At 44.7% G+C, this 13,648-nt stretch overlaps 1 protein-coding gene across 1 annotated transcript in view; it reads right to left on the reverse strand.

The window, feature by feature from the left end:
• FHIT (fragile histidine triad diadenosine triphosphatase) overlaps positions 1-13,648 on the reverse strand; it is a 426,482-nt gene that overhangs the window by 85,585 nt on the left and 327,249 nt on the right. Inside the window, exon 5 of the mRNA XM_062630204.1 lies at positions 6,642-6,710. Within this exon, the coding sequence (XP_062486188.1) occupies positions 6,642-6,710 (69 nt within the window). The remainder of the gene's footprint in view (positions 1-6,641; positions 6,711-13,648) is intronic.

A 13,648-nucleotide genomic window follows, 5' to 3' on the forward strand; every position in this document is an offset into this window, starting at 1 on the left:
AGCATGAGGCTCACAAAGTCCTTGGCCAAACCAAAACATCGCTTGTTATCAGCTCTGTTCCCGAGCTGAAAGTCAAAACACTGCACTGCACCAGCTACCAAGAAGGGGAAAAATGACTGCTACTGCTGAACCCAGGACATTATCCACCCCTTATTCCATACCATTCACGTCATGCTCAGATCCCACATTTTCAATATACCATCACTCTTATCTCAGTGCACTCTTATCTTAGTGCATGGACCAGTCCCTATAAAGCTGCTGAGTCCATCTGGTCCATGATGTCAGGCTCCATCTCTTGTAACAGTCTTCCAGAGCAGGAGAGACTGTGTGCAGTGTTCACACTCGTGAATAACCTGGGCAATAGTGTCCATTGCTAAGTCCACCCCTCGATCATGAGTCCATCTCTGTGTTGCATCTCTGCTCTGATGGCCTGAAGTGCATTGGGCCCACCAGGCTCAAAATAATTCACTGTCCCCTTCAGCAGTTTCTGCAGCTTGTTGCTGGGGACTCCACACAGCTGCCTTCCATCTCCAATGCTTCCAAAGCACTGGAGGGGCCCAGTGGACTAGATACTTGCCCATACTGTCCCACACACCCTGCCACTCCTGGCTGTCCAGCCTTGGGGAAAACTTCTTGGTCCCCCCATATCCTCGTCTAACCCCAGACAAGACCCAAACCTGACTCTGCTTAACTTTTGAGATCAGACAAAATGGTCGTGGGTAGAACACAGCCTGTGTGTGTGCCAACATGCTGATCCCCATCACAATCAGCAGGCAGGTACCAAGGACACCCAAAGGCCATTCAAAACCTTCAGAACTCTCAACTGATGCTGCTGTACTTGTCACTGGGGCTGGTGTAGCTGCTGTGCTTGCCGGCTCTCCCACCACCAGCTTCTCTTTTCCTGAGTCCAGCTCTTCCTCCTCTGCCTTGCTGGGAAATGCTGCGTGGTCTCCTGCATCCTCCTGGGGCTCGGCAGGCGGCTTCCGGGAAACGCTCTCGGCCGTCGCGGGGCTGGGCTCCTCCGCGGGGCTCGGCTCGGCCGCGGGGCTCGGCTCCTCCGCGGGGCTCGGCTCCTCCGCCGCCTTCTCCCGCTGCTCGGCAGCCCCTTCTTTCTGCTCCTCGACCGCCCCGACCTCCTCCACCGGCAGCCGTCCCCTCGCGGCCTCCGGCCCCGCTCCCGCCGCCGCTTGGTCCCCGGGGCCGCTTTCCCGGGCCGGTTCGGCTGCCGCCGGCTCCCGGGGCCGCTCCCCCTCAGCTCCCCGCAGCCTCACGAAGATGGAGAGTAGGGTGAGGGCCAGGACGGTGAAGAGCAGCCGGACGGCCAGGTACAAGTCCACGGCCACGTCCGTCCCGCCCTGCTGCTGGAGCCCGCCCGTATTACAAGCCATTTCCATAAAGCACAGTGAGACAAGAACCTTAGCCCAGGCCCCACACTTGATAAACACTATCACAGCAAATACCGGCTCTACGTAAGTTACAACATTCTGAAGCTGTGAGATCAAGCGAAACAACTCTGAGAGCCAATAAATCGTCATTGTGATGAGTGACTATTAATCCAGTCAAATCTGTCGTTATCTCAACCCTTCGTGCCCCACGTTGGGCGCCAAAAAGGAACTGTCGTGGTTTAAACCCAGTCAGGTAACTCGTTCGCTCACTTCCCCCCCTTTCTTGCCCTCCCCCTGCTCTCGGAGGGACGGAGAGGAGAATCAAAAAGAATGCAACTCCCACAGGTTGAGATAAGAACAGTTTAGTAACTAAGGTATAACACAAATCACTACTGCTACCACCAATGATAATAATGATAAAGGAAATAACAAGGGAAGAGAATACATCATCTCACCACCAGCCGACCGATAACTAGCCCCCCCAGCCCGACCAAGCTCCGACCGATACCTCCTACAACCCTGCCGTCTCCCAGCCCTTCCGGCTAACTCCCAGTTACATCCTGGGCATGACGTGCTGTGGTATGGAATACCTCTTTGGCTAACTTGGGTCAGGTGTCCTGTCTCTGCTTCCTCCTGGCTCCCCCTCCTCCCTGGCAGAGCATGAGGCTCACAAAGTCCTTGGCCAAACCAAAACATCGCTTGTTATCAGCTCTGTTCCCGAGCTGAAAGTCAAAACACTGCACTGCACCAGCTACCAAGAAGGGGAAAAATGACTGCTACTGCTGAACCCAGGACACCATGCCAAGTGCAAGGTCCTGCACCTGGGTCAGAGCAATCCCAGGCACAGCTACAGGTTGGGCAGAGAAGAGATTCAGAGCAGCCCTGCGGAGAAGGACTTGGGGGTGTTGGTTGATGAGAAATTGAACATGGGCCGGCTTCAGTGTGCACTCGCAGCCCAGAAAGCCAACCGTATCCTGGGCTGCATCAAAAGGAGCGTGACCAGCAGGTCAAAGGAGGTGATCCTGCCCCTCTACTCTGCTCTTGTGAGACCTCACCTGGAATATTGTGTGCAGTTCTGGTGTCCTCAACATAAAAAGGACATGGAACTGTTGGAACAAGTCCAGGGGAGGACCACGACGATGATCAGGGGACTGGAGCACCTCCCGTATGAAGACAGGCTGAGAAAGTTGGGGCTGTTCAGCCTGGAGAAGAGAAGGCTGAGTGGAGACCTTATAGCAGCCTTCCAGTATCTGAAGGGGGCCTACAGGGATGCTGGGGATGGACTCTTCATTAGGAACTGTAGTGATAGGACAAGGGGTAATGGGTTAAAACTTAAATGGGGGAAGTTTCGATTGGATATAAGGAGGAAATTCTTTCCAGTTAGGGTGGTGAGGCACTGGAATGGGTTGCCCAGGGAAGTTGTGAATGCTCCATCCCTGGCGGTGTTCAAGACCAGGTTGGACAGAGCCTTGGGTGGAATGGTTTAGCGTGAGGCATCCCTGCCGATGGCAGGGGGGTTGTAACTAGATGATCTTAAGGTCCTTTCCAACCCTAGCTATTCTATGATTCTATGATTTCAAGATAATGTCCTTGAATGCCTTGGACATGATGACCTCCAACAACTCTGCGGTACTTGCGCTGACTGCACCCACACAGAGTGCTGCTGTTCTACAGTAAAGATCCTCATTCATACCAAATTCTTATCAGTTACTGTGACATGCCCTTACAATTGCAGAAAACTCATTACTCAAAAGCAAGCAGCTCCTTGATAAGAAGGCCTCTGAGTTCCTTGATTAATAAATGCAAAAATATCAATCTACTTCAAACTGAACAGAAAACATAGATGAATAAAAAGGTGTTCTAATGAAAAGGTTTCCTGATATTTAGCTGCTGTAGTTCTGCTGACCAAGAAATAAAGTAAATCAATGAATAAGAACTACCAAAGACGCAGATAAGTAATCCAGCAACAGTAAAACATGAAGGGCCTGATCCTATAAAAACCTGGTAGGACTAATTTAACTCTGAGGTGCAAACTTGCAGGATTAGGCTTCAACTAATTGTAGACAATTGTAAGGACTGAAAAACTATACCTTTAGCTTTCCATTACAGTGAACGCAGAGTGGGGATAGCTAACACTTCCTGCGAAATACTCCTCCAGGAAAAAGGCCTGCAAAGATGCAGAAGATATACATCTAGAACATTCAATGCAGATTTCTGTCTTAGAAAAATCACAGTGACTTCTTTCATAGGCACTGAGGTACAGAAACCCAAAATATTAAGTGGCATATTCCACCAAGAAATGCCTGTGGAATAGGTGTCAGCCTCTCTATTATCCTTTCTACAATTAATGCTCCAGCACTGAAGTTCTAAATATTCAGCAGACACTAGTGTCCATCAGCAACCTCATTAAAATACAAGTGCTAAAATTATACCTTACCTCTAATTACACTCTTTATACTTAAAACCTGCTTAGACAAGACCGTGTCAGATCTTCATAGCCCAAAGCCTTAAGATACCAGAGCCCAGGAAACAGACTAAGCAGGGATCAACCTGTCTTTTCTGTCAGATGAGTGGTCACTCCCAAACCAAATAGGAGAAATGAAGCACACAGTAAGAGACTGGAAGTATTTCCTAGCCGTCTCAACTCTAGAAATCCCCTAAGAGGACTGATGTCTCGACATCTGGGCATTCCTTTCACTGTCAAACACTCCCAGAGCAATGGGGTTTGTCAGCAATCTGCTGAGCATACACAAATGACAACTGCAGAGCCTGGAGAGCTCAAAGGCATTTACAGATAGTAGAGGCTTGCCACAGATGTGTTGAACCACAGCCGAGATTAAAGGACATGTGAAAATTAAGCCAAATAGCGGTAAAGTCTTTAGCTGTGGTAGTTTGTATAGGCACCACAATATGCAAAATTCAGCCTGGGTGTGCTTTACAATTAACACAAATCGTTTAAGGGAGGCTGATCACCCTCCATATGTTATATACTACACAGAAAAGGCTGTTGGGACGAATTTGGAAGGTGGTCTTTGCTGTCTAACCTACTAGTCCATCTATTACTCAAACACATGCAAACGAAGCACGGTTTATAAACAAGTTTTGGATTGTCCCAAGTACAAATTTCAGGGACGATGGATTTAAAGCTCTTTCCAGCACCTACATCTCACCTAATGGCTCTCTATCCCTCATAGATTCTCAGCCTGTTGCTCCACCATGATCTACATATCTTCCTAAATCTTTTCAAATATCTTCTTGACAAAGGGATATGTCCTGCTGGTACAACACAGAGATGCCTTATATCAAAGATTTTTGCTTTAGGGACAGAAGGGCCAAATGTTTTCCAAGTCAGGTGTATTTTCAATAACCTGTCCATTTTGCATTTTCAGAATAGGTTTACCCACTCATGATAGCATGAACTTCTTGAACCCTCCATCCTCCAATCCAGCCAGCTATACAACTTTGCACCAAACTTTTTATATCATCAAATAGATTTCTTTTTCCTGACATCCTAAGAAAAGTTAAATCTTCATTCAGCTGCAGTCAGTACAAAAGCGTAAGTTAGTTCTGTGGTGTTCAAGAATACCTGGTTAGACTGAGGCCATACATTCTTCTGCTAAAAGTTATATTATCACATCCTTGTCTAAATATTTTTGCTTCCTTTGTCTGCCAAAAGCAACACCTACAACTGCTGTAACTGAGAATGACAAGATAAAAATGGTTTTCACCAATTTGTCACCCTTTTGTTTGTTTTTTAACAACACTAAATGTATAGTCTAGTTCATTAACAGTTTTTCCTGTTTGTATTTACAAATAACAAGGAAGAGACAAATGTGTTAAAAAAGAAAGGAATGGAATTGTTAAGTACAACAAAAATGGAAACGGGTTGGTGCAGCATCTAAAACCATTTTATACATTTGAAAAGGAAAAAATCATAGTATCATAGAATCAGTTAGGTTGGAAAAAGCATTAAAATCATTGAGTCCAACTGTTAAGCCAGCACTGCCAAGTTCACCACTAAACCATGTCCTTAAGTGCCACATCTACACAATCTTCTAAATACCTCCAGGTATGGTGAGTGCATCCACTTCCCTGGGGCAGCCTGTCCCAGTGCTTGACAAACCCTTTCCAGTTAACTTCCAAGTTGCCTCACTTAATTGCTTTCAACTACAGCAGCATATAAGATGGCCATCATGTATTTTCATGTGATCTTCTTGCTCAGCACTCTCATTATCAGGTTTTACCTTTATTAGTGGGGTTCTCAGTCTCTATGCTTCATGAAACGGGTCAATAATAAAGTTTTTCACCACTTATGCATATTTACAGCTTTACTAGTAGAACTACAGTTCTTTTGCGAGTAGGGAGTTGTCATCATGTATATATCACAAAGGATAAAATACAAAAGCAGAAAATGTCATTAATTTTCCTTCAAGCAGATGGTTTTGCAGTATCACTGAACAAGTTTATATTAATGATTTTCAGAAAGAGAAGGAGATGTCATATTTGAGATGGAGAACCCTACCAAGCCCACTAAGAACTATCAGTGCATCCAACAATAGTGGGATTCTTTCATTAACTCACTGTGACAGCTGTCAAGCTGGGGAAAACTTTTTGTTAATGTCAGTACAATTGTTCATTTAAACAAAAGCCAGTAATTGAGTCATGCTGGAACAGCTTATGTGCCCAGCTCTGCCATACAATCTGCACACAGGTGTTTATCACATATGCAGAGTCGCACTTTAATTTTCATCTTTGGGGCTACAAAGTGATTCATCCAGAGCCTGAGCAGAGCCCTAAAAAAATCAGGCCAGAAGGCAATTTGTGATTGAGTTATAACAAGCTGCCCATCTTCTCCCATGTTAAAGGGGGAGGTTTGGCACCCCAGGCTAACAGCCGGGGTAGGACATGTTCCCTGCATGCCAAGCTAACCGTGCAGTCACCCTTCTTCCTTGTGCCCTCAAATTAGGAGAACACAACTATTGGTAGAGATGTCACCTCACTCTGTGTGCAGTGACAGACTGAAGTACCAAAGATGTTGACTGCATCCTTCTTGGGGACCCCGTGTGAACCCGTGTGCCACAGCTTGAGCTGGAGTTCACAAGGAAATCTCAGTATAGGTTTTGGTACTATCACAGCATCTTTGCCACCAGTAAAGATCCTGTTAACTACCAACACTCAAGGCTGGGCCTGTATCATTAAGGTGATTTTCTAAAATCAAAAATCAACTCAGAACAAGAAATGGAATAAAGTCCTTACCTCCTCGTAGACATCGTCATTCCTGCTGAAGTCTCCGCTCCTCCTTGGAAGCACATGGACATGAACATGCTGAAAACGTGAAACAAAATAATGGTGATTATCAACATCCTGACTTTCTTTTCTGGATTGTCAGCATTACTGTCAACACACAAGTAACCACGCACAGGCTCCCACAGCATTATTTTCAGAGGGAAATACATTAAACTGTTCCATAACTGTATCTCAGCTCTTTGGAGAATATAAAAGATGAAAAACAGAAAAATATGAGAGAGCAGCTCTGCTGTATTATATGGGCTTCAGCATGAAATGCCTGGACATTTAGGGGCTTTGTGGAATGATTCATAGTTGTCAGTCGGAAACGTATTTAGCCACAGCTTTGAAATTACAATGTACCTTGGAGCTGTGTGTTATGACTTCAGAACTGACAAGACTAAGAAGGTGCCAGCGGTGGGACATGGCTGTAGCAGTTGTGGGCAGAGGGTCTGTGTGGGCATTCCTAGGCTCAGTGCCGTGCTGCACAAGCTGAGGACAGAGGAACTGATGGGACACAACAGAGACCACGCAGGTAGAAAGGCTGTCAGAAAAGAACACTCACCAGGGTGTACAGTATGGCTAATGCAATGTCTTTAGCAAGGTTAAAACCACCTTAATGCTTTGCTTTACCTTCTAGGAGCTTATAGCTAGAATAGAATCATAGAATCAACTAGGTTGTAACAATAGACTGAAACACCCTGTGGTACGAGGAGAATGCTGGGGGCACATGCTGCAGGGTCATGGGTGCCAGTGCACCAAGTGGTCCCAAACACGTGAGGCACAAGAGTTATGAGCCCAGTTTTGCAAAGCTTGAAGCATAAGTGTCACTCTCCTGATGGCAGCGCCATTGCTCAGGGGGTAGCAGAGCTGAGGACTGTAAAATAATACCAAGTATTGGAGGGAGGTGAGGGACAATTTTGCCACAGATGTTGATGAGATACGTGGAAAAAGAACAAAAACATGGACAAGAAAGCAAATATATGACTTGCCACCTTACCAGCTTGATGTTGTATTATTACTACTGCTACTTTTTTTTTTCTGTTAAGAGATGATGACAGTCTCTTCATACCATATAGGAAGGATAACTCAAGTTTTTCAATACTCAAACTGTACCAGGAAATCAAATGCTCAGCTACCTACTTCTCAGCAGAAAGTTCAGCTAGAACATTGCAAAGTGTTCTTTTATCTTTTCCCAGGTCTCTTTCACTCTCTTCTGAGAATAAAAAAACAACAAAACCCAACTGAGAATAATTCTTCAGGGAAAAAAACCCTCACAGACAACACCTCATAGAGGAGAGGCAGCAAATGATCTGACAGATTGCATTTATGCACCTCCAGATCATTTTAGATGGTGTCCAAATCCTTCAAAAGAAAACCACAGAAGACTGAATCAGAAAGAGCACCAAATGATTTACAGAGAATTTAAACAGCTTGCACCTGCCTCAACTTGATGAGGTAGAAATCAGCTAAAATTCATGCCCCTCATTGCAACGTTCTCAAAACAGGGTGCAAGTCTATAATGAAATCCCAAAGAAATAAAAAATTCTTAGGTTATTTGTAAGAAAATTCAAACACACCTTTATCGTGTTAACTTCAATCCATAAAAACATTTGCTCAGCGAAGAAAATGAAATCACAAGGATGTTTCAGCTAATGAAATTTCCCAAATACCACTCTTTTCTCTCAGCTTACCCTAGAGAAACCAAAGATGCGATTGCTTATTCTTATCATTATCAACAGTTTTCAGATTCAGCCTAGAGATGAGGATGGTTCTTGAGGGTCAAAACCTGTTTTTTTTGAGTAATCAGTGATCGTGTTCTGATAGTGTATTATACTAATACAGCATGAAAGTGCAAGTGCTCTTGTGATGTATTGGTGCAATGTATCATCTGAACCTCATTGCTCTCATGATGTATTGCTCAAAATCACAAGGAGAGCTTAAAGATGGTCTTCAGTAGCCCTAGGCCTGAAATGTTGGTTTTGGACAAAGACTGACTTTCAAGAAAACTGAAAATGAAGACGAAAGTTTGCAGCGATGCTGTAAAACTCCAGCACTGTCACACCTCTGATTAATGCTAGATTCTGAATTTAGTCCTAAGAACAGAGAATGATCTGCCAGTCAGTTTCTTTCTTTTCTGCCACAAGGAGTGACAGCTTTACTACAAATATCAATTGTCAGGAATTTCTCTTGATGATTGTCATGTTTTAAGCCCAACCAGTAACTCAGCCACTCAGCCCTCACTCACTCCCCCCCTCTTAGTCCCCTGCTCCCGGAGGGATGGGGAGGAGAATCAAAAGAATGTAACTCCCACGGGTTGTAATAAGAGCAGTCCAGTAACTAAGGTATAACACAAACCACTGCTGCTGCCAACAATAATAATAATGATAAGGGAAATAACAAGGGAAGAGAATGCAACCGCTCACCACCCGCTGACCGATACCCAGCCTGACCTGAGCAGTGATCTAGCCCTTCCGGGTAACTGCCCCCAGTTTTACATCCTGGGCATGACATGCTGTGGTATGGAATACCTCTTTGGTCAGTTTGGGTCAGGTGTCCTGTCTCTGCTTCCTCCCGGCTTCTCCTCCTCCTTGGCAGAGCATGAGACTCACAAAGCCCTTGGTGAGACTAAATATTACTAAGCAGCAACTAAAACCATCGGTGTTACCAGCGCTGTTCCCAGGCCAAAAGTCAAAACCACAGCACTGCACCAGCTACTAAGAAGGAGAAAAAAGACTGCTACTGCTGAACCCAGGACAATGATACATATACAGCCTAATATCAGCTATCACCAACCATATCCCAAAAAGTTCAGCTGCCTTTCAGAGTGATTTTTATCTCTGTGTCAGAATGTTCCAGGATGCAGGCAGAAGATGATCTGTATACCCACAACAGGCAATCTGGTGTATCAAGAAGTGTGCAGGACTGTAGTCCAATGCTCAGCACAGAGATAGTGTACCATAGATGCAGAGACCAGCACAGCAGGTAATGAATGAGCCTAAAATGATCTTCTACCCAAGAGAAGCTCTTGTGATCACCATGAAAAAAAGAAGAAAAAGTTTTTATGACAGCATATGTGCCACCTGGCATCAGTGGAGACATTCTCAGGGGTTAGTCACCTTTACTACACACATTATGTTCTTAAACAGCACGAGGCTTTATAGCTAAATCCATCAACTGCATCAGAAAACAAATTAGTATTTCCAAAGTTTGAGGTAACTAAAATCAATTTAAAAGACAGGAACTTGTCCCAGAAAGACCAATTTCTTTTATATTCTGTGCATGGAACATAAACAAACATATGGATTCTCTCTACTGTTTGTGTAACAGAAGTTAACAGGATTGGCAATGGTGTCTCAAGTAGTTTCCTTCTTTTCAGCTTTACCAAGAAAACACAGTGAAATACAAGCAGCACAGAGCAGTGGCTACCACCTAGTGAGAAACACTGAACAGGTGATTTCACACCTTCTCTAATCTGCCTTTCAGCTTCTGGCCCTTCCAACTCGCTGGTATTCTGATTCATTAAGAGTTCTTTAATTGATCATTTTTGCTCCTTAGTGCTGTCTGTTTTCCCTAAAGCCTCAATCCACCAAGGCACTTAAACACCAGCTCAATTTCCAACCTGTGAATTGGTTCAGTGGGAGTATTTGCATCCCAGATATTATGTGTATGCCTCTGTGTTTTGGATCCACTACAGGGAGGTGTCTCCCCAGCTGGTGGTAGAAGAAATTCAAGTTGCTTTCTTCCTTCCAGTTTGTTTTCCAGGCAAAACAAAAACCTGCATGCCCAAAAAAGACATTTGCAGTTGACTGAAACGTGTCAGTGGATACAAACAAAACATTTGGCTACATATTTTTTTCTAAACCAAACAAACAGATTTAGGCAAATCCCCTCAAAACAGTGCATGGAGACAGAAAGTCCAAACACTGTGTATACAAAATAAAGTAAAATAAAGTACTTCAGCTTTTCTCCCCAGTTACTGTTGGTTTCCTCATGGCTGGTGGGTGGCAGACAGCCCCATCACATTCCACCAGGCTGCATTCAATCACTGGTGATGCCATTTCATTTTTTCCCTAAAATAAAATTGCTTTCCCCTCATTTTGCATCATTTTTATTAATAAGAAAGAAAAGCACCACAGAACAGCCAAGATAGTTACATTAATGAATGAACCAATATCCCCCGCATCAGGGTAGGAAAAATGCAGACACATGGCTGTGTTGCTTGCCGTGATAGCTGCCATTTCCTCCTCATCAGACACTGATGGAGAAAGATGTGCGTGATCACAGGAGATGGGCACACTGGGTATGACAACACCAGGACACAGCAATATGCCCCCAGGTGAGGGACACACAAAGGGCACAAAATCACAGAATGGTTTGTGTTCAAGGGACCTTGAAGCTCATCCAGTTCCAACACCCCTGCTACAAGCAGGGACACCTTCCACTATACCAGACTGATCAAACTCCCATCCAACCTGAGCCCCACCAGTTGCTTTTGATAGCTGAATTTTATAGGACCTCCAAATCTAAAATTATTACATCTTTTCTAGTGCTGGGTCTGTGGCTTTCTCTGTGGCTACCACATTACAAACTAAATCACAGTCTGAGAAACTCCTAACGGTGAGAATTATTAAGTGATGCAAAATCACTCTTAAGAGAAGCTTTTTCAAGACCTTTGTAGCCAGAATGGCAAGAGGATTAGAAAATGTACTGCAAGGAACAGATCTGTAGTGCATGGGGAAACCATGTGATGTCTCTGATCCCCCACCACAGTGATAGGATCCTCCACGCAAGCCCTGTGGCATTCCCAGCATGACTGTGGGAGCAAGAAGCTCTGGTGGGCACTGTGGAGCATGCTCATCCCACCTCTGCTGAGATCTGGCAGCAGCACTGTGGCATTTGTGGGATTATACATCTAAATTGTGGGATGACACATCTAAAGTTGATTTCCAGTGAACCAGGGCTGCAAAATGCTCACTGAAGTCTCATCTAAACAACCTGGAGCCTGTTTTGTTGGAAAAACACCCATTCAGTCAGGTGACTTTTGCTTCAGCGCTCAAAGCCATGCAGAAAGCAACATGCTTAGTTACAGCTGGTTTTATATACTGAATTATGGTTGAATAACCAACGTGTCACCACTATGCTGGACGTAAAGCAAAAATACTAGGCAAAAATAGGCACTGAAAGAATTTCCCTAGTAGAACAGAACAGTGAAGAGCAGATGACCCTGCCACACACCGCTGGGGAGGACATGGACATTGCCTGCAATAATCCATGAACTTTATGTTGTGCTCACTCAGCTGCTGTGCTGGTTAGCAGAGCAACAAAGCTCAGCTTCCAACAGAAAGGGAGATAATAGCCTGTACATGAGCTCCTCAGCATGCACCCAGGATCTGTTAGCAGTAAATGTTGCTATAGGGTGAATACATACAAACTAGCAACGGGTCACTCAACCTTGAGGACTGGGGAGGGTGGGGGGGCTGCCAAAAAGTTGGCAGAGGACGAGCCTGTTCCACACCTGCACAAGCAGCGCATGGTTGAACTGTGCCTTCATGCAGCAAAACCAGATGCCTTTCAGCAGCTTAATCCTTTCCCTCCTTACTTTTCATCCTTTCTACAGAGATAAAGCTTTGCAGTCGTGGGCTTCCATGGTCTCACAGTGCAGTAACATCAGGAAAGGCCATGATGTAGGGCATGGAGGGACACCAGGGCCAGGGAGTGCAAACCCCAGTGTCTCTGCCACTGTCGTGTTCAGGCAGGAGGGAGGGCAAGAAGGGCATTAGTGGCTTCAGGAGATCATTGCATAGCCAGTTCACTGCAATAAAGGTTCTTGGTTTGCAGATAAGACCTTGATGCTGCAAAGTCCCCTGTCCATTAGAGACATGGGCTTCTTACGGGAGGCTGTGATAATACTTCTTCTAAACTACCAGATTAACTGTATAAGTTCCAAACTAATAAGCATTCTCCAAGCAAGACTGTTAGTGGGTGATAAAGAAAGTCAACCATAATACTGAGATAGCCACATGAAAAATAGAGCAATTTTGTCCTCTCTGTAAACTGTGCTTCCATGGAGCCCTTGTTTGCTATTCCTGATTAACTGTTCAATTAACCCTGCTACAAAATTATTCCGTGGAAAACCCTGCCTGTATATCTATAGCTCATTACAGAAAGCACTCCCTCTGCTGTCCCCGACAATACATCGCATTACCCAGGCACCAGCACACTTGGTACAGCTGCTCTTTAGAGGCATGGAAAGCCGATTTCCAAGGCTTGCAGGCCCTGGCAAAGACATGTTCACGGGAAAGCAATTTCTGTTCAGTGAGCATTTATGAGTTCTTGACATTTTTCCTAGTCCTGAACTGGGCTGGGATGTGGAAATAAATCACAAAGTAAAAAAGTCCTATCCAACATTAGGAAAAGAAAGAGGTTTGGGCAATTAAACCACTCAGTTTTCACAGTCTTCAAAATTATTGCCAGCATTAATACTATTTTTCCACATTTCCAGGAGTTATAAATTACACAAAGTAAGACCACTTTAAATGACCTAATTTTTATAAAATATTAAAACATGACAGGAAACTACTTGAAACAATTTCTTTCCTACAAAAATGCCTTGTTTCTAGGAATCAGCATTTTCCTTTCCACCTCCACTAAAACCTCATGCATGAGGCTGTACAGATGCAGACAGTTGGTGCCTCCTCCCCAGATGGCAGCTCTGGCATCCTTGTGGTAGGGATTACTCCATACCTAGGAAGACTGCACAGACTGACACGCTCTTGTAACACCTTTCCTTTGCCTCTGGTGTACTAAAACACAAAACTGGAGCTTGCTTTTCTACCATCATGAGAAACATAAGGATGTGATCCAGACAGAAAGGAGTGGCACAGTGCCAGGCTCAAGAGTAGTGTGTGCAGGAGGACAGAGGGATGCTTTGGAAGGGAAGGATGAAGAAATCCACGAGTTTCAGGGCACAGCAG

This window comes from Pezoporus occidentalis, unplaced genomic scaffold, assembly GCF_034315485.1.
Source record: "Pezoporus occidentalis ecotype Australia unplaced genomic scaffold, CSIRO_AGI_Poc_V1 ctg35, whole genome shotgun sequence".
Lineage (NCBI taxonomy): Eukaryota > Metazoa > Chordata > Aves > Psittaciformes > Psittacidae > Pezoporus > Pezoporus occidentalis.